This window comes from Nerophis ophidion, linkage group LG01 (genome assembly GCF_033978795.1).
Source record: "Nerophis ophidion isolate RoL-2023_Sa linkage group LG01, RoL_Noph_v1.0, whole genome shotgun sequence".
Taxonomy (NCBI): Eukaryota; Metazoa; Chordata; class Actinopteri; order Syngnathiformes; family Syngnathidae; genus Nerophis; species Nerophis ophidion.
This window is the reverse complement of record NC_084611.1, coordinates 14,234,888-14,257,305: the sequence shown is the minus strand read 5'-3', so window position 1 is coordinate 14,257,305 and position 22,418 is coordinate 14,234,888. Positions and strand designations below refer to the sequence as shown.

At 39.8% G+C, this 22,418-nt stretch overlaps 1 protein-coding gene across 1 annotated transcript in view; it reads right to left on the bottom strand.

Annotated features, from left to right (window-relative positions):
* Positions 1-424: 424 nt before the first annotated feature.
* ube2l3b (ubiquitin-conjugating enzyme E2L 3b) overlaps positions 425-22,418 on the bottom strand; it is a 40,384-nt gene continuing 18,390 nt past the window's right edge. Inside the window, exons 2-4 of the mRNA XM_061896623.1 lie at positions 22,008-22,103; positions 9,603-9,789; positions 425-1,175 (exon numbers count right to left, since the gene is read on the bottom strand). Coding sequence (XP_061752607.1) covers positions 1,021-1,175; positions 9,603-9,789; positions 22,008-22,103 — 438 coding nt within the window. The 3' untranslated portion in view covers positions 425-1,020. The remainder of the gene's footprint in view (positions 1,176-9,602; positions 9,790-22,007; positions 22,104-22,418) is intronic.

Here is a 22,418-nt window from a genome sequence, read left to right as displayed (position 1 = left end):
TACAACTTTCTCCGACCATGCTACAGAAAGACGTGTTCCATGCCAGTCCTCCTTTGTTTCATTTTGTCCACCAAACATTTTATACTGTGCGTGAATGAACAAAGGTGAGTTTATCTAAGTATTTTAATGTTTTGCGGCTCCGGACAGATTAATTTTTTGTATTTGTGGTCTAATGTGGCTCTTACAACATTTCGGGTTGCCGACCCCTGCATTATGGTCTCGTGGTCATCACAAGCTGAAGTGCGTGGCGGGAGTGAACTGGCAAGCAGACAGTTTGGCCATCTTTATTCGGATCGGTTACACGCTTCCCTCTCTCTCCGGTCGGAGGTTCCGAGGCCGTCTCCCGGTGAGTCAACGGGCCAGACCGTCCTAACGTGGTCCGTGTTTGTCAAAGAGAGCACTCCCAATTAAACAAGCAGGCAGCTCCTACTTTGTCACTTTTATATATCCAAATGCAAATTAAAAGAGCTCAGGTCTTTCTGAGCAACGTTTGGGTACAACTACTCAAAAGGCATAAAAACAGGGCTCCCCTGCCCTGGAGACTTGGTCTGTGACGAGTACAGAAGAAGGGTTCTATTCACACACGTGTGGTTACAAAGTGGCCGAGGAGCCGTGAGGGAGCGTTCTATGAGTACAGTGCAGGTCTACAAGCAGGAGGGGAACATCTTCAGTCTGCGAAAAAAACAAAAAACAAAGAGCACGATCGCTTCTTTGCCAAGGTGGCAAAGGAAACCAATAATCCACATTAGAAAAAAATGCATTTACTTTATGGAGGGGGAAAGCGAAGAGAAAGGACGACTTCTATCCGACTCTTCATGTGAGCATCTTGTTACCCTAACTTTATTTTCCATTTGGACTGACAGCAGAAAGAAAGTGAGGCTGTGGAGACGGAGGAGGAGGACCACCAGCGCGTGTCAGCCACGGGGATTAGGAGAGCGAGACGGGAGGTGATACAGGAGAGGAGGTAGGAGAGGAAGTAAGGGGGAGAAAGAGACGGAGGGCTAAACGCTCGTCAGGTGATCAGTCCATTGGCCGCTTTTCACCGTGTTTCTTTGTAAACTCTTCAGCATTCTTCAAGAATTTTTTACGGTCCTTTGAGTATTCTTCTGCTAGGTCTGCCCTCAGAGGATGTTCTGGCTGAGGATCATTGACCAGTGCGATGAGGGATTGAATAACTGCAAGACAAAACACACACAGTCATTGACCTTCTGGAAGACCACTTTTCTTTCAATAAAACTACACTCATTTAATTTATTTCAATATATTCTCTACTTCAATATAACTACACTCATTTATTTTATGTCAGTATATCCTCTACTTCTGTATAACTACACATTTATTTTATGTCAACATATTCTCTACTTCAATATAACTACACCAATTTGGGGATTATTAAAGTATTTCTGACGATGTCAATATATTCTCTATTTCAATATAACTACACATTTATTTTGTCAGTATATTCTCTACTTCAATATAACTACACACATTTATTTTATGTTAACATATTTTCTACTGCAATATAAATACACTCCTTTTGTGTCAATATATTCTCTCCTTCAATGTAACTACACCAATTTGTTTTGTCAATATATTCCCTACTTCAATACAATAGATTTTATTTGTAAAAAGCACTTTACATTGAGCAAACAACCTCTAAGTGAGAGTGTATTAAACAATAATAATATTAATAATAATAAAAAGATAAAAATAAAAACTTGAACAGCCTAATAGCGAGAACTAGTATGCATATATCTATAAAGAGGGTTTTATTTTTTTAAAAGAAGGGTTTTTAAGCTTTATCTCTTTATTTTTATTTTTATAAAAGGTTTACACCTCACACTCATTTAATGTCAATATTTATGGCGTCACATTAGTGCCAAAAATCCAAGCGCATAAACGCTGTTATCGCACGCTGATTCTCCAATTCGTACGCGCGCGCGACACTGTTTTGCGCGCGTGTGGTGCCTTTGTGCGCGCGCGCCGTCTTCATTTTGGCACTTTGTGGGCGGTTATTCTTACACGGCCCCTTCTTTCTGATTAGTGAGGCGAAAATAGCTGAGGGCCAATCAGAAGTATAGCAGGGCGGGTCATCGTCAATATATATCAAGATGATACAGCTCTTGTCGACAAACAAATTCTAAAAAGTCCAAATTTGGTGGAGTTGTGGGAAATGCCAATTGAATTTTATCTAAAAGTCTTTGAAGACGGTCATGTCTCATCTGTTTAGAGAACATCACATAGTTAATGAAGTGTCAAGATCAATATCTCTCTTTTCATACAACCAGTCCACAGATGTCAGTAAATGATGGAAATTATACTTTAAAATATGTTTTCTTTACTCACTTGTCTGTTTTAAAAAATATTTTTATTTATTTAATATTTGTATATGTAAATATTGAAAGTATGCCACTAAAGGGTGTCGCGCGCGCGCACGAAGTGGAGAATCAGCGCGAGATTAACAGTTTTTATCCGCTTGGATTTTTGGCACTAATGTGACGCCATAAATATATTCTCTACTTCAATACAATTACACTCATTTATTTTATGGCAATATCTTCTGTACTTCAATATAATTACACTCATTTATTTTATGTCAATATATTCTTTACTTCAATACAACTGCACTCTTAATTTACGTCAATATATTCTCTACTTCAATACAACTACACTCATTTATTTTATGGCAATATCTTCTGTACGGTACTTCAATATAACTACACTCTTTTAATTCATGTCAAAATATTCTCTACTGCAATACAACTGCACTCATTTATTTTACGTCAATATATTCTCTACAATATAACTGCACTCATTTATTTTATGTTAACATAAAATAAATACACTCATTTTATGTCAATACATTCTCTACTTCAATATAATTACACCAATTTGTTTTATGTGAACATATTCTCTACTTCAATATAATAATAGATTTTATTTGTAAAAAGCACTTTACATTGAGCAAACAACCTCAAAGTGCTAGTGTATTAAAAAATAATAAAACAATAAAAAGTAAAATGATAAAAAGACAATAAAAAAATAAAAAATAGAACAGCCTAATAGCTAGAACTAGTATGCATATATGTATAAAAAGCCTTTAAAAAAAAAAAAAAAAAGGTTTACACCTCACTAGTTTTATGTCAATATATTCTCAACTTCAATAAAAATACATTCATTTTATGTCATATGAATACAATATAAATACACATTTTATGTCAATATATTCTCTACTTCAATACAACTACACATTTATTTGATGGCAAAATCTTCTGTAATTTAATATAGTTACACTCGTTTATTTTATGTCAATATATTCTCTACTTCAATAAAACTACACTCATTTATTTTATGTTAACATATTTTCTACTTCAATATAAATAAACTCATTTTATGTCAATACATTCTCTCCAAAATAATTACACCAATTTGTTTTATGTCAATATATTCTCAACTTCAATATCAATCAATCAATCAATATTTACTTATATAGCCCTACATCACTGGTGTCTCAAAGGGCTGCACAAACCACAACACAAACCACTACGACATCCTCGTTAGGCCCACATAAGGGCAAGGAGAATTCACACCCAGTGGGACGTCGGTGACAATGATGACTATGAGAACCTTGGAGAAGACGAAAGCAATGGATGTCGAGCGGGTCTAACATGATACTGTGAAAGTTCAAAATACAAATACACTAATTTTATGTCAATATATTCTCTACTTCAATACAAATACACTTATTTATTTTATGGCAATATCTTCTGTACTTCAATATAATTACACTCGTTTATTTTATGTCAATATATTCTCTACTTCAATACAAATACACTCATTTATTTTACGGCAATATCTTCTGTACTTCAATTTAATTACACTCGTTTATTTTATGTCAATATATTCTCTACTTCAATACAACTACACTCATTTATTTTACGGCAATATCTTCTGTACTTCAATTTAATTACACTCGTTTATTTTATGTCAATATATTCTCTACTTCAATACAACTACACTCATTTATTTTACGGCAATATCTTCTGTACTTCAATATAATTACACTCGTTTATTTTATGTCAATATATTCTCTACTTCAATACAACTGCACTTATTTATTCTGCGTCAATATATTCTCTACTTCAATACAACTACACTTATTTTATGTGAATATATTGTCTACTTAAACATAACTACACATTTTTATTTCAATATATTCTCTAACTCAATATAACTACACTCATTTATTTTCTGTCAATATATTCACTATTTCAGTACAACTACACTCATTTATTTCATGTCAGTATATTCTCTACTTCAATACAACTACACTCATTTATTTTACCAAAGTTGACTTATCTAGCTCTTAATCACAAATGTCTCTAAGGGCTGCACAAGCCACAACGTGTTTTATGTTTGTTATGTAATTTATCCTCTGCTTCAACAGGACTGAAGGTGGAAAAGTGTTCTACAAGTATCATGTATTTGTATGTATTTGACACCAGTGTCTGTATATTTAAGATGCAGATGCATAGGGGGCGCTTACACTCATTTTTTGTAAGCTGAGACCACTTCCATTTTTTTTGCATGAAATTGCGTGCAAATATTCACATGTATTAGCTTCACGTGTGGTCAGGTAATGATAGCACTTTAGCTATCAGTGACAGTAAATTTCAATCACAACAACATCACTAACAATTGGACCGCTCGTGTATGTGCATGCAAAGTAAGTCAGTAATCTATTTATTTATATCTGCACCTTATTGCTTTTTTTTATCCTGCACTACCAAGAGCTAATGCACGGAAATTACGTTCTTATTTGTACTATAAAGTTCAATTTTGAATGACAAGAAAAAGGAAGTCTAAAGTCTCTAAGTCTAAGAACAGGGGTGAGGGACAAGTCTGAAGGCCAGACAAACTCCTCAGACCATTGTAATTGTGACAAATACACATGAGAAATAAATGTTGTGTTAAAGCAATAATGGTTAGTAAGATAAGCTAGCTGGTTGTGTTCTCTGTTGTAGTTTGTCATAAAAATGCAACTTTGAGCACACACACACATACATACATACATACATATATATATATATGTAGGTGTGGGAAAAATCACAAGACTACTTTATCTCTACAGAACTGTTTCATGAGGGGTCCCCTCAATCATCAGGAGATTTTATATATATATATATATATATACATACAAAGTACATATTTTGTATGTATATTTATTTGTATATGTAAGACTAACAATCTGTGAGAACTGTAGTAGCCTGCCAAGTGATCAAATAACTGTCCCAAATTGCTGAGCAGGCATTCTTCATTTAACGTCTGTGCCTTCTAAAATCACACATTGCTCACACACTTTGGTCGCCGTAAACTTGATAGGCGTTGTCTACCTACTCGTATCAATGGCTGACCGTGTTGCCGTACTTTAAAAATCCATCCATCCATCCATTTTCTACCGCTTATTCCCTTTTGGGGTGGCGGGGGGCGCTGGCGCCTATCTCAGCTACAATCGGGCGGAAGGCGGGGTACACCCTGGACAAGTCGCCACCTCACCGCAGGGCCAACACAGATAGACAGACAACATTCACACTCACATTCACACACTAAAGCCAATTTAGTGTTGCCAATCAACCTATCCCCAGGTGCATGTCTTTGGAAGTGGGAGGAAGCCGGAGTACCCGGAGGGAACCCACGCATTCACGGGGAGAACATGCAAACTCCACACAGAAAGATCCCGAGCCTGGATTTGAACCCAGGACTGCAGGACCTTCGTATTGTGAGGCAGACGCACTAACCCCTCTTCCACCGTGAAGCCCTACTTTAAAAATATCCTGATTTATTCCTCTACTTCCGGCCTGGGCAAATTAAGGCCCAGGGGCCACATGCGGCCCGTTAAGCTTTTCAATCTGGCCCGCCGGACATTCCAAAATAATTTATTAGAACTTTAAGGTGGAAACTGCAGCTGCCGTTATGATGTGCAGTGATGTTTTCAAATTACGGGAAGTCTTGAACTATACAAAGTATTTCAATGGTTGGAATCTGCACTTTTCCATGATATACCAGTTATTATGGTTTGATTGATTGATTGAGAAGTTTATTGACATCTTAAAGAATTGAATCCGTTTATTCCATCGATCCATCCATCTTCTTCCGCTTATCCGAGGTCGGGTCGCGGGGGTAGCAGCCTAAGCAGGGAAGCCCAGACTTCCCTCTCCCCAGCCACTTCGTCTAGCTCTTCCCGGGGGATCCCGAGGCGTTCCCAGGCCAGCCGGGAGACATAGTCTTCCCAACGTGTCCTGGGTCTTCCCCATGCAGTCCTCCCGGTTGGACGTGCCCTAAACACCTTCCTCGGGAGGCGTTCGGGTGGCATCCTGACCAGATGCCCGAACCACCTCATCCGGCTCCTCTCGATGTGGAGGAGCAGTGGCTTTACTTTGAGCTCCTCCCGGATGACAGAGCTTCTCACCCTATCTCTAAGGGAGAGCCCCGCCACCCGGCGGAGGAAACTCATTTCGGCCGTTTGTACCCATGATCTTGTCCTTTCGGTCATAACCCAAAGCTCATGACCATAGGTGAGGATGGGAACGTAGATCGACCGGTAAATTGAGAGCTCTGCCTTCCGGCTCAGCTCCTTCTTTACCACAACGGATCGATACAACGTCCGCATTACTGAAAGCGCCGCACCGATCCGCCTGTCGATCTCACGATCCACTCTTCCCCCACTCGTGAACAAGACTCCTAGGTACTTGAACTCCTCCACTTGAGGCAGGGTCTCCTCCCCAACCTGGAGATGGCACTCCACCCTTTTCCGGGAGAGAACCATGGACTCGGATTTGGAGGTGCTGATTCTCATTCCGGCCGCTTCACACTCGGCTGCGAACCGATCCAGTGAGAGCTGAAGATCCCGGCCAGATGAAGCCATCTGGCCATCCGTTTAATGCTTTAAAAAGGCAAATGGATGGCACCAAAAGCCAAAAGGCTTGTTTCCAATGTGGTCCAATCTAAGTCACAGCAGCTCAGACATGGCACCAAGCAGTGTGGGTGGGGAGCGTTTCCACAGAGTTTCCAGAGCGTTTCCAGAGCGGCCAGCCTGAAATGCGGGTGTCAGGGACAGACGCGGAAGGAGATTTTTACAACAAAGTTCTAAAACTGATATATATCAGATACCATATACCAGATTTTAGGTGGTGGTTTTTTACCCTTCGCATTCATATCTCGCTGTGTTTGCTTGATTATAAATAATGACGATCGAGTGGGGGTGGGACGTTCATACGTTGTCAATATTCAGTGTTTTATCATGCATAGCTAATATTGTAAATCCCACATTCTTTATTTTCATTTACATTCTAGGTGTTTCCATCCATCCATTTTCTACCGCTTATTCCCTTTGGGGTCGCTGGTGCCTATCTCAGCTACAATCGGGCAGAAGGCGGCGTACACCCTGGACAAGTCACCACCTCATCGCAGGGCCAACACAGATAGACAGACAACATTCACACTCACGTTCACACACTAGGGCCAATTTAATGTTGCCAATCAACCTATCCCCAGGTGCATGTCTTTGGAAGTGGGAGGAAGCCGGAGTACCCGGAGGGAACCAACGTATTCACGGGGAGGACATGCAAAGTCCACACAAAGATCCCGAGCCCGGAATTGAACCCCAGACTACTAAGGACCTTTGTATTGTGAGGCAGACGCACCTACCCCTCTGCCACCGTGAAGCCCACAATTCTTCCATATGAATTTAAACCATAACCATTCTCTCGTCTCAAAGTAGACCTACAACGAGTATTACATGGTCACTCGGCCAATCTCTAGACACTCAACAATGGCACATTGTTTGCGGGTTGTAGCTATTGGTTTCAACTTCCACCCAAAAGGAAGACACAAGATGACAATACCAAAAGAAATGCAGGGTGGATTCAGACTCCTGACAACAAAATCGGCAATCATCCGACTCTGTCACATTCCATAGTTTTAACATTTTTCCCCGTGGGTAGCAAGTCATAAATAATTTTATTTTGAAAATAACGATTTTGAACATTGATAGTAGCTTTGTAGATTAATTTGAATATTATATCCCACGACAACGGGCAGTCAAAAAAGGTCCTCCCATTTTCCGTATGTGTTATACAGGGCAGCCTCAAAGATTTCTTTATTAAATAAAAATTTGGTATTTTTGTATTTATTTTAGTTCCTTTTCATCTACTAGAATTTCCTATTAGAGGTTTACAAACTAATAATTTAGTAGTTCCGTAAGTAATTATTTGTTTCCATTAGAGATGTCCGATAGTATGACACTGCCAATATTATCGGCCGATAAATGCTTTAAAATGTAATATCGGAAAGTATCGGTTTCAAAAAGCAAAATTTATGACTTTTTAAAACGCTGCTGAACGGAGTGGCACACGGACGTAGAGAGAAGTACAGAGTGCCAATAAATCTTAAATAATATCTACGGCTTTTAACATACACAAGTGAATGCAATGCATACTTGGTCAACAGCCATACAGGTCACACTGAGGTTGGCCGTATAAACAACTTTAACACTGTTACAAATATGCGCCACACTGTGAACCCACACCAAACAAGAATGACAAACACATTTCGGGAGTACACCCGCACCGTAACACAACAGAACAAATACCCAGAACCCCTTGCAGCACTGACTCTTCCGGGAAGCTACAATATACTCCCCCCACTACCCCAACCCCCCCTAACTCCACCCACCTCAACCTCTTCATGCTCTCTCAGGGAGAGCATGTCCCAAATTTAAAGCTGCTGTTTTAAGGCATGGTAAAAAAAAAAATGCACTTTGTGATTTAATAATAAATATGGCAGTGCCATGTTGGCATTTCTTTCCATAACTTGAATTGATTTATTTCGGGAACCTTGTTATATTGTTTAATGCATCCAGCTGGCCATCACAACAAAATAAGGCAGAATAATGTGTTAATTCCAGGACAGTATATATTGGTATCTGTTGATATCGGAATCAGTAATTAAGAGCAAAACAATATCGGACATCTCTAGTTTCCATCTTTTCCCTAATTACTCCAGTTAGTTGATTATATGAAAAGCTTGAACAAGCATCACCATACACAGTTGTAAATTCATCATACTCCATACTCTTACCATTCTTATTGATGTCATTGACAAAAATGATTCCTCTTTCAAACATAGTTTTCCAAAATAAAGGCTTTCCGTCTATTACAATATTAGAGTTCATCCATATTATCTGCTGCAAAATGTCATCTCTTTTTGTTCTGGCACATCAAATTAAAAACACCACCATGAGTGGATTGTTTCCTTTATGAACCCTCCATGTTTCCCAGCAGACTCTCTACATCGGGAAAATGGGAGGGGATCACTTGTAAAAACGGATACAATATTAATAATAATAATCAATGTTTGGACATTTGTCCATCAATCCACAAACCCATCACTCAATTGTGATGCATCTGAGAATCCATCATTTCCCCCCACCTCTAGAACTTAACTCACATGGGTAAATATGAAAATATTCTCAAATTGTCAATTATAACTCAATTGAGTCATTTCTGTCCTCCAGGGGCTAGACGGCGGAATCAAATGCATACCTTGGTCAGTTTTGGTGGCTGGTTTCCAGTTCTCTGCACTGATCACGGGCAAACACACCTGGCCCTTCTCGTCGATGTTGGGGTGATAGATCTTTGTTTTAAATGTGATCTTGGGAGGCTTGAAAGGATACTCGGTGGGGAAAATGATCTCAATCCTGAATGCGCCTTTGTCGTAAGGAGGGTTGTCCTAGTCGCAGAAGGAGAGGATTAGCGGAAGGAAAGTGACGCCACGGGGATGTCAGAGCAGGAATAAAAGAGCTGTGTTTCATTCAGGGTCTGCATACTTCTCCACACCGTTGGTGTCACATGTTCACATCTACAATAATGTTGCAACGTCGACCGTCCAGGACCGTGAGATTACCATCCTGTAGAGCAGGGGTGTCAGACACGCAGCCCGCGGGCCGCAATATTTTGCAGCCCCCACCTAAAAGGGGAACATTATCACCAAACCTATGCAAGCGTCAATATATACCTTGATGTTGTAGAAAAAAGACCATGTATTTTTTTAACCGATTTCCGAACTCTAAATGGGTGAATTTTGGCAAATTAAACGCCTTTCTGTTTATCGGTCTTTTAGCGATGACGTCAGAACGTGACGTCACCGAGGTAACACACCCGCCATTTTCATTTTCACATTACAAACACTGGGTCTCAGCTCTGTTATTTTCCGTTTTTTCGACTATTTTTTGGAACCTTGGAGACATCATGCCTCGTTGGTGTGTTGTCGGAGGGTGTAACAACACTAACAGGGAGGGATTCAAGTTGCACCACTGGCAAGAAATCTGCCGCCAGACCCCCATTGAATTTGCCAGAGTGTCTGCCGGCCATGCTAAGACAGACATGGCACAGAGATGTATGGATAACCTGCAGATGCATTTGCAATGATTAAGTCAACAAAATCACAAAGGAGAGTTTTGTTGATGTTGTTGACTTATGTGCTAATCAGACATATTTGGTCACGGCATGACTGCCAGCTAATCGATGCTAACATGCTATTTACGCTAGCTGTATGTACATTTGAAACTATCCATTTTCTACCGCTTATTCCCTTTTGGGGTCGCTGGCGCCTATCTCAGCTACAATCGGGCGGAAGGCGGGGTACACCCTGGACAAGTCGCCACCTCATCGCAGGGCCAACACAGATAGACAGACAACATTCACACTCACATTCACACACTAGGGCCAATTTAGTGTTGCCAATCAACCTATCCCCAGGTGCATGTCTTTGGAAGTGGGAGGAAGCCGGAGTACCCGGAGGGAACCCACGCATTCACGGGGAGAACATGCAAACTCCACACAGGAAGCTCGCGAGCCTGGATTTGAACCCAGGACTGCAGGAACTTCGTATTGTGAGGCAGACGCACTAACCCCTCTGCCACCGTGAAGCCCCATTTGAAACTAGATACCCACATTTAATGCGAAACAAACACTTACCAATCGACGGATTAAGTTGCTTCAGTGTCTCAAGATGCGAAAGTCCTGATCGTTTGGTCCGCACATTTTACCGGCGATGCTAATAAGGCAGCCATGCTATGGGCCAATTCATTAGGTAAACCCATGCTATGGCCGAATAGCGTCAATAGCTCTTCGCTCAATAGCTTCAATTTCTTCTTCAATTTCGTTTTCGCTATCTGCCTCCATACTCCGACCATCTGTTTCAATACATGCGTAATCTGTTGAATCGCTTAAACCGCTGAAATCCGAGTCTGATTCCGAGCTAATGTCGCTATATCTTGCTGTGGTAACCGCCATGTTGTTTGTATTGACAGCCCTGTATGACGTCACAGGGAAATGGACGAGTGGATATAGCGATGGTGAAAATCAGGCACTTTGAAGCAGTTTTTCGGGATATTCCGGGAGGTGTAAAATTTTGAAAAAAACTTCGAAAAATAAAAGAAGCCACTGGGAACTGATTTTTATTGTTTTTAACCCTTTTCAAATTGTGATAATGTTCCCCTTTAATAGGAAAGTTTAATGTTAGTGCGGCCCGCGAGTTTAATATGAATGGCGTTTGACAGCGTTGTGGTATTTGGGTCCAAAATGGCTCTTTCCACATTCTGGGTTGCCTACCCCTGCGTTAGTGGAAAAGCGGCAAATGAGTGAAAGCGACCGAGATGTTGCCATGGAAGCGAGGGTTTTCTTACATGCCTAACTGCAGTCACACCGCGACACCTGTCCGTCAGTAATAACAGTCCCCGATAACCTCGACCAATTCAAACCGTTATTTTTTTTTTTTTTTATTGTTTAATTTGCATTGCCTCACACGATGAACACTACATATATTTCTATATGACGCAAGATAACACTCCGGGAGCCGTCACTTTTTTTGCGCTCGCTATCACGGTAATTTCCCGGTCATTATCCGCCGACCGCCGTGTTGCTGTAGGGAGGAAAAGCGGAACGACACACATTGCGGAAATAACATTATTCTCCGTGCGTGGGCTAAATACAAATATATTCCACAACCCCAAACATGTCCTTTTCAAAGCCTGCAGTGAAGAGAAAATTTTGTGGTGAGCAAAGACAATTCCAGGAAAAGTAGGGGATGCAATATTTCTTTGTTGAGCACAGGGGCATCCCGACATGTCTTATTTGAACAGAGAAAGTTGCGGTGTACAAAAAATACCATTTGAAACATCATTATACAATTAAACATGCTAAAGAGTATGCAACATTTTTTTTATGAATTTTTTTCTCGCGGCCCAGCCTCACCCAGATTTTTTGCCAGTGGCCACCACGTAAATTGAGTTTGAGACTCCTGCTGTAGAGGATCTACCTAATGACTAGAGATGAGGTTGCAGGTTTGAAAGCCCTCAGTCATGTTACTACAGGAGATCCATTTCACTCATGCAAACATTCATCTAGATCGTTTTGTGCTTTCCTGAAAATGTTCACGTACATGGTCCATCAGGAAATCAGATAGGGGTGATGGAAGGATGGTCAGCGACTGAGAGCTGCGACCTGCCACCATGACCCCGCACTCCCTTACCTCTGTTGCTAGCTATTTCGAGATGTACGTTGTAATATGTGTACCGTATTTCTCGGACTATAAGTCGCATTTTTTTTTCATAGTTTGGCCGGGGGTGCGACATATACTCCGGAGCGATTTATGTGTGAAATTATTAACAGATTACCGTAAAACTTCAAATAATATTATTTATCTCATTCGAGGAAGAGATGAAGAAAATGTCAGCTATCGTCACACACACGTCTACCAATAAGAATTCGGCGGGGGAGGATCATGGCAAAAGTGCATTGTGGGTCATGGAATGCTAACTGCTATATGCAATATGCTACTGCCGCAGCTATTGAAATGGATCATTTCATTGTTGGTGGTAACTCATAAAAACTGAGAAGGGCTGAACAGAAATTGGACCGTAAAGGAAATCATGTACTGCAGATTACAAGCTGGACGTATGCAGCAGAAAACGACATGAGGAAGCGGCGCATGCCTTTGGAGTTGGCAGAGTTGTTTAGAAGAGACATCGAGGAAGAAGATTTCCTCGGATTCATCGATTAGGAGTGACAGATTGTTCGGTAAACGTATAGTATGTTCTATATGGTATAGTTATCTGAATGACTCTTAAGATAATATGTTACGTTAACATAGCAGGCACGTCCTCAGTTGCTTATTTATGCGTCATATAACGTACACTTATTCAGCCTGTTGTTCACTATTCTTTATTTTAAATTGCCTTTCAAATGTCTGTTCTTGGTGTTGGATTTTATCAATTAAATGTCCCCCAAAAATGCGACTTATACTTCAGTGCGACGTATAATATGTTTTTTTCCTTCTTTATTATGCATTTTCGGCCGGTGCGATTTATACTCTGGAGCGATTTATAATCCGAAAAATACGGTATGTGTTTTGCTATGCCACATCAATGTGGAATGCACTCCCAACAGGTGTAAAAGTAAGTGCATCTCTATATTCCTTCAAAACCGCTCTAAAACAACACCTCCAGGCAACTTCAACACTTTACTAATACCCTCCTCCATTCACATCCCATCTCCCCGGATTATAAACAACTCAAATGTACTTCTAATGTATATACTTGTTCTTATGCTATCTGAACTCACTATGTTCTCTGCTGGCTGTACATATCCTACTAAATAAGACCTACACTGTTTCAATGTCCACATTTCTCTGTTGATGCAATTGTTGATGACTGAAGTTTTGATATCAACCAAAGCTCCTCATCCCACCCCCCGGATTGTAAATAATGTAAATAATTCAATGTACATACTATGATGATTAACTTGTGTGATGACTGTATTATGTTGATAGTATATATTTGTACCATGAATTGATTAACGTGGACCCCGACTTAAACAAGTTGAAAAACTTATTCGGGTGTTACCATTTAGTGGTCAATTGTACGGAATATGTACTGTACTGTGCAATCTACTAATAAAAGTATCAATCAATCAATCAATCAATGGAGTTTTTTTTCCCACTCCAGCCTAGGCCCCTTTAGGACCCCAGTCTAGATTGTAATTTTTTACTCATCCTTCCCCAGCATTTTACCTTTTTCCCCATCTTTTACGGGGCGCCTTGTGGCGACCCATTAGTGTTCCTGTTCTGTAACCCTGTACACTGTTTGTTTGTCTAATCTTGAACGGGTTTGTGCTGAAAACAAAGTTTTGTTGTACTTGTGCAATGACAATAAATACCTATCTATCTATCTATCTATTTAGGCTGGGTGGAGGGTTGAGACGCGCACCTGTACAGATCGTGTCCCTCCGATTCACTCCAGAAGTCGACATTAGCGGTAATAACGTTAGGCATGGACCGGTTACCGGTTTTTACGTCGCCGTAGAATGGAAAAACCAGCTGACTTTACATGTTTGATTGGGTTTCATTGTCAAGCATGTGAGCATAAGAGGGACATTCCTATCGGTAGAAAGTGCTGCCACGCAATATTTTGAAAATCAAGACTACATTTTTCTGCTATTGGGTGAATTTCGACACTATTTTTGACTTTAAATGTATAATCCACCAACCGTTCGGACAATGTAGCACACAATCTTTACCGGATCATTTTCTAACATTATTAGCATTAAAAATATCAAATTCTTGAACATGTATGCCAAGAAGTCAGGAATTGTTGGCGATATTGAAAGGGTAAAATAAACCTGATTTTTGGGGGTATTAATAGATAAAATGAACTAAAAATCTCATATACAAAACATACAACATACGGGTGGCAAAAAACACTTCAATAATGAATAAAGTGAAATACGTTTATGGCCAAAAATCACTTCATATTCTCTACTAGTGTTACCTTATCTGAGTTATTGTGCAGAAATATGGGGAAATAACTACAAATGTGCGCTACATTCGTTAACCGTATTACAAAAAAGATCAATTAGACTGATACATAATGTTGGATATAGAGAACATACAAAGCCTTTATTTATTGAGTCCAAAATAATAAAGTTCGATGATTTGGTAAAATTGCAAAGCAAACTATAACCTGCTACCAAAGAATGTACAACAATTCATCTCAACTAAAAAGGAACAATATAACCTTAGAGGAAAATGTAATTTAAAACATTTGTATGCGCGTCCAACACTTGGAACCTTTAGCATATCAGTATGTGGAATTAAATTATGGAATGGATTAAGTAATGAAGTTAAACATTGTACTAGTATAAGAGTTTGTTTATATAAATAGTGCTTACAAAGTACAAAGAAGAAGAATTAAGAGAAATACTTTCAACATTATTGAAAATAAGATATTCTTCATCTCTGTACACGTTAACAATGACTGATTTAATTAAATACATACTACAAAACTATTGTATATACTAATTCACAGATGTCATTGTATTATAAAAAGCTCTGTAAATGATGTATACATTTATAAACGCTCTGAAGTGGGAAAGGGGTAGGATTAAATAAGCTTTGCTTCTTCCTACTCCTTTCCGGACATAATGTAAGTAAAGTGAATGATGTGAAATTCTGTGATGTATCATGCTGTAAGAGTGTTCATGTGCGAAATAAACTAAAGAAAGAAAAAAAAATAAGTTTTCAATTTGGCAACTCTATCCTGTAGCCACACCCCCTCGGGTAATATACTTCCTGTGTTTTGGCCTGTTTATATAAAAAAATATACCTTCTGGCTGGCAACTAATAAATACTCTACAACTACAATAGTGTTGGGATTGTAATCATCCAAATATGACGTTCAACGCATTTTGTTCAGATCCCATTTTTTGATATGTAATAAAAAAAAAACTGGTATTTTGACTGATTGATTGAAACTTTTTAGTAAATTGCACAGTAGTTTACTGTAGTGGGGGCATGGCCTGCGGGCCTGCAGTGAAGCAGGATGTGCCAGGACCGGCTTCGAGATCAGCGACAGGTGCGTGGATGGCCTGGTTATATAATCACCTGTCGCTCTTTTAAAAAGGTAGCAGCCGGGAGGAGAGAGGTGTTGGAATGGGAGTTGGAGCGAGAACCAGAGACAAAGACAATTGCTGAAAAGCCACAAAAAGACTATATTTGGAAAAATAAACATCATTGTGAATCTAAACTGGACTCTCATGTCAATGCTTGGTGGTCTGAAGAACCCACTAGAAAGCAACCTCCACAGGAACATATTCCGTACAATTGACCACCAAATGGTAACACCCGAAGACGTTTTTCAACTACTTTGAGTCGGGGTCTACGACAATGGTAAATGGGTTATACTTGTATAGCGCTTTTCTACCGTCAAGGTCAGGGGCGCTCACACTTTTTCTGCAGGCGAGCTACTTTTCAATTGACCAAGTCGAGGAGATCTACCTCATTCCTATTTATAATTCATATTTATTTATGAAAGAGACATTTTTGTTAACAAGTTAATGGTGTTTAATGATAATACAAGCATGTTTAACACACATAGATTCCTTTCTTTCATGAAGACAAGAATATAAGTTGGTGTATTTGATTCTGATGACTTGCATTGATTGGAATTCGACAGTGGTGCTGATAACGTCCGCATTTTCAAATGGAGGAAAAAAAAAAGTCCTCCTTTCTGTCCAATACCACATGAAAGTGGTTGGATTTGGCATCTCATTTGTCCAACTTGCATACTCGTTTTTAAACACTTTGTTATGAGAGTAGCATATGTGTGTGTGGCCCTTTAATGTCTAGGAGCAGGTGAGTGACGTCAGTGAGAGTGCGGGTGGGCAAGCAAGTGAGAAAGCGGTCGCTGAGGGCGGGGGAGAAATACGTTGGCATCAAACTCCGTAGCTTGCTAGCTTGTGCACGCTAGCTTTCTGAGACTCTTATTTTGTTAGCACAGGCAGGATGAAACAGGTCTTTTATGGTGAAGACAGGAACTGTGCTGTCGGTCTTTGGAGTTTTGACAGTAGGTACCGAGTCTCTAGAAATAAAATGTGTTTCTCTGCGTCCGCCCTGTTAGTGATTTTTTTCTTAAATAAGAGCTTACAGCAGCCAGCGTCATCTCACAAGATCCTCGGGTGCCGAGAATGTCAAACAACTGACGAAAGTGAAGTCTTGGTATGATTGATGATTGCTCATTTTTATGTCTATTTTTTAATGCCTGGCTTGAGATCGACTGACACACCCTCCGAGATCGACCAGTCGATCGCGATCGACGTAATGGGCACCCCTGGTCAAGGTACTCAAAGCGCTTTGACACTATTTCCACATTCACACACTGATGGCGGGAGCTGCCATGCAAGACCCTAACCACGATCCATCAGGAGCAAGGGTGAAGTGTCTTGCTCAAGGACAAAATGGACATTGAGTAGGTTGGTAGAAGCTGGGGATCGAACCAGGAACCCTCAGGTTACTGGCACGGCCACTCTACCAACCGCGCCACGCCGTCCGCGACAAGAAAATGAATTTCCCATGCCTCCATTGTATCCAGCATCCAACTGTATTTACAATCTGCAAAGTCTGTGAAAATACCGTCTAAATGCCACAGTTTCGGACGGCCATTTTGAATATTCCGCTCCGGATGACGTCACGATGGGAGCGCCTCTCCACCCTGACCATATCAGCAGATCAGTCATTCTGTAAATGTGCAACCACTATAAAGGAGATGTGCTGCTTATCATTCACAATCCTCATGTAAAACATTAACACGTGTTTTTTTTGGTATACATTCCAACGCCTCAATAAATAAATACAATTTATCCCAACAATGGAGTCAATGAAGACGCTATCCTGCCCACAAAATCTGCCGACAATACTCTATTTATATATCATAACCTGACTTTATACCAAATATTAGTGATGTTGTTTTTATAAGCGCTGACTCAGACAAACAATTTATACGGTGCATTGATAACAGACAGCAAACTAGCCCTCTGCTGCTGTACTGAGAGCTAGCCCATGTCCTGCTGCTGCATCACGTCAAGGTTATTCCATCCATCCATTTTCTACTGCTTGTCCCTTTGTAGTCGCCGGGGGTGCTGGAGCCTATCTCAGCTGCATTTGAGCGGAAGGCATTATACACCATGGACAAGTCGCCACCTCATCACAGGGCCGACACAGATTGACAACATTCACATTCACACACTAGGGCCAATTTAGTGTTGCCAATCAACCTATCCCCAGGTGCATGTTTTTGTAAGTGGGAGGAAGACGGAGTACCCGGAGGGAACCCACGCAGTCACGGGAAGAACATGCAAACTCCACACAGAAAGATCCCGAGCCCGGGATTGAACTCAGGACTAGTCAGGACCTTTGTATTGTGAGGCACATGCACTAACCCCTGTACCACAGTGCTGCATCAAGGTTATTCTAGACCAGACATGGCCACATGCGGCCCGTTGTGCTTTTCAATCTGGCCCACCGGACATTCCCAAATATTTTTTTTTAGATCTTTAAGATGGAAAGTGTAGCTACCATTATGATGTGCAGTGATGTTTTCTAATAACCGTAAGTCTTCAACTATATAAAGCATTTCAATGGTTGGAATCTGCGCTTATGGATGATATACTAGCTACTAGGGGTGTAACGGTACGTGTATTTGTATTGAACTGTTTCGGTACGGGGGTTTCGGTTCGGTACGAGGGTGTATCGAACGAGTTTGTAGTCTAAAGTCTTAACAAGCTGCTCTGCTTTCTGCCTCTGTCTGAGCAGTGAGCACCCAGCATTGTCCCGCCCACACAGCCATCTGATTGGTTACATACAAAGCCAATCAGCAGTGCATATTCAGAGCGATGTAACAGCCAATCAGCAGTGCGTATTCAGAAAGCATGGAGTTAGTGCTTCGGCGTCGAGATGAGCAGATATGTGTCTAGCAGGTGAGCAACTGACATCGTACACTCCCCAAAATATAAAAAACACTTCCCAGTCACAACTATTACAAACATCACTATGAGCCCCTTGACCTTCTAGAAACTTAAACTGCAGCTCAGCTCGCTCATAGTTGAGGTGAGGGCTAATTAGCTTTTAGCGTTACGTTAGCTCATTTTGTTGTGTGTGTGTGCGCCTGTGTATAATAATAGTCAACTACAGACTTCCCAAATGCTGTAATAAATTAAGCATGATGAGTTGACTTCAAACTGTTTAATGTTGAACTTTTTATATGTAGAAGAAAGGTATTGTCATTTTATTTAATCAAAGCAACAACTCGAGGCAGTTTAATGTGGATTAACGTGGGCAGAATTATTATAATGTTCCCAATGTTAAAAGAATAAAGCCATTGTTTACAAATTTGGTAAATAAATAACCCCCAAAATTTATATTTTGTTGTTTTCTTACTGTACCGAAAATGAACCGAACCTTGACTTCTAAACCGAGGTACGTACCGAACCGAAATTTTTGTGTACCGTTACACCCCTACCAGTTACTATGGTAATCTAATTATTTACTTTGGTAATCTACGTAACAGCAGCTCAGACGAGGTACCAAGCAGTGGGCGGGAAGCGTTTCCACAAACGCGGAAGGAGTTTTTCACAACAAAGTTCTAAAGATTAGTGATATATCAGATTGTAGGTGAGATTTTTTTGTACCCTTTGTTCATTTTTTAGTGTTTGTTGAATTTTTGTTCTGTTTTACTTGATTGTAAAATATGTCAATTGAAAGGGGCTGTGACATTCATATTTGGTCAATATTCAGTGTTTTATCAATCGTAGAAAAATTTTAAATTCCAGTACGTTTTTAAGGCGGTCTGTCATAACGTTTTTAGCATTCAATCAGACATTATTGTGAAGTTTTGTATTAGTGTCCCTAAAAATAGATAAACCGTCCCCCAGACACATTTTTTTCTCTAACCAGATGCCCGAACCACCTCATCTGGCTCCTCTCGATGAGGAGGAGCAGCGGCTTTACGTTGAGCTCCTCCCGGATGGCAGAGCTTCTCACCCTATCTCTAAGGGAGAGCCCCGCCACCCGGCGGAGGAAACTCATTTCAACAGGAGGATATAAAAATCCCATCAGTCTTCATCCCAGTGAAAGCAGACATTGTACAGTAGGAGATTGTTTTATTATGTTTGTATGTCTTGTTTAGAACTTAGCAATACTGCTGCACACCCTATGGTCGAGAAAAAACGCTTCGATAACAGGAACCGGCTCTCAAAAAGGGATTTGAATCCATGGAATCAGTTGTTTTCTTATCGAAGCATCAGAAAAACATGTTTTCGAACATCCTCCCTAATACTTAGTGTTTAGCACAGAGCTTCTAAAGACAGGGGTCACCAACCTTTTTGAAACCAAGAGCTACTTCTTGGGTACTGATTAATGCAAAGGGCTACCAGTTTGATACACAATTAAATGAATTGCCAGAAATAGCCAATTTGCTTATCCATCCATCCATTTTCTACCGCTTATTCCCTTTTGGGGTCGCGGGGGGCGCTGGCGCCTATCTCAGCTACAATCGGGCGGAAAGTGGCGTACACCCTGGACAAGTCGCCACCTCATCGCAGGGCCAACACAGATAGTCAGACAACATTAACACTCACATTCACACACTCAATTTACCTTTAATAAATAAATCTATATAAATATATAAATATATATAAATGGGTATTTCCGTCTGTCATTCTAAGTAACATTTTTTTTCCTTTTACAGAAGTTATTTGTAGAGAATAAATGATGAAAAAAACACTTAATTGACGGTTTAAAAGAGGAGAAAACAGGAAAAAAAATTTAAATTATCTTCAATTTTGACTCTTTAAAATTCAGAATTCAGCCGAAAAAAAGAATAGAAGAACTAGCTCATTCGAATCTTTTGGAAAAAATTTTTAAAATAATTTATGGAACATCATTAGTCATTTTTCCTGATTAAGATTAATTTTAGAATTTTGATGACATGTTTTAAATAGGTTAAAATCCAATCTGCAATTTGTTAGAATATATACCAAATTGGACCAAGCTATATTTCTAACAAAGACAAATCATTATTTCTTCTAGATTTTCCAGAACAAAAATGTTAAAAGAAATTCAAAAGACTTTGAAATAAGATTTAAATTTGATTCTAAAGATTTTCTAGATTTGCCAGAATATTTTTTTTTAATTTTAATCATAATAAGTTTGAAGAAATATTTCACAAATATTCTTTATCGAAAAAAACAGAAGCTAAAATGAAGAATTAAATTAAAATGTATTTATTATTCTTTACAATAAAAAAAATTTATTTACTTGAACATTGATTTAAATTGTCAGGAAAGAGGAGGAAGGAATTTATAAGGTTAAAAGGTATATGTGTTTAAAAATCCTAAAATCATTTTTAAGGGTATATTTTTTTCTCAAAAATTGTCCTCCTGAAAGTTATAAGAAGCAAAGTAAAAAAAATAAATGAATTTATTTGAACAAAGGAAGACCAAGTCTTTAAAACATTTTCTTGGATTTTCAAATTCTATTTGAGTTTTGTCTCTCTTAGAATTAAAAATGTTGAGCAAAACGAGACCAGCTTGCTAGTAAATGAATACAATTTTAATAATAGAGGCAGCTCACTGGTAAGTGCTTTCTATTTGAGCTATTTTTAGAACAGGCCAGCGGGCGACTCATCTGGTCCTTGCGGGCACCACGTTGGTGACCCCTGTTCTAAAGCTTTTAGATCCTCCTCATATTCAGGATCAAAAGTACAAGTTTATGGATCATCAGTTTTCGCAAAGTAATCGTCTTTCATGAAGTTTGCATGACTAGTATTGAAGGTATAATAGGGAAGGCATCTGTGGTCTCTATTGCTACGTCACGTGACGGGCTTGCTCATTATTTACCAAAATGGCCGGGATATCTCCGTGAGATTGATACTATCGTGATCATATGGGGTTGGCAAGAATGATGTTGGGTTGTGTAACCCTACGAACGAAGGGCATTCAATGGAGGAGGACTTATAAATTTGAAGAACAATCAAAGGTGAGGACAGCAGCTGCCAAATGCACACTGCGAAGGATGCAGACCCTGAATCTAGACACAGCCTAAGGACGGTTGCTTACAGGAACAATGAGACCTTGCCATGACAATAGGTTGGAGTCATCAACTTGAATGTTTCTGAAGTTTTTCATTCCAGATTTGCGAATCTCATCAAGTTCCTGCAAAACAAAGAATGTTGTGAGTGCGCGCACGCATAGAAGAAGTCAAAGGTACATTGTGGACAAGCTACTAAGTCAGCCCCCCAACATTTGTCTGGTCACCTTCCACAACAGGTTAGAGGTCAGAGTTCATGTATCAGGACTAGAAGTAAGGGTTTCTCCAGATTGGTGGTGGGGAGCGTGGTCAATGTGACATCATCATAAATTAGCATAACAGGCACTGGTGCATATACTTACTTAAAAAAAAGGAAAAACAAATGTAAACCAAATCAGTTTTTTTTTTTGCCCTGGAGTGACACAAATAGTACTTTTTTG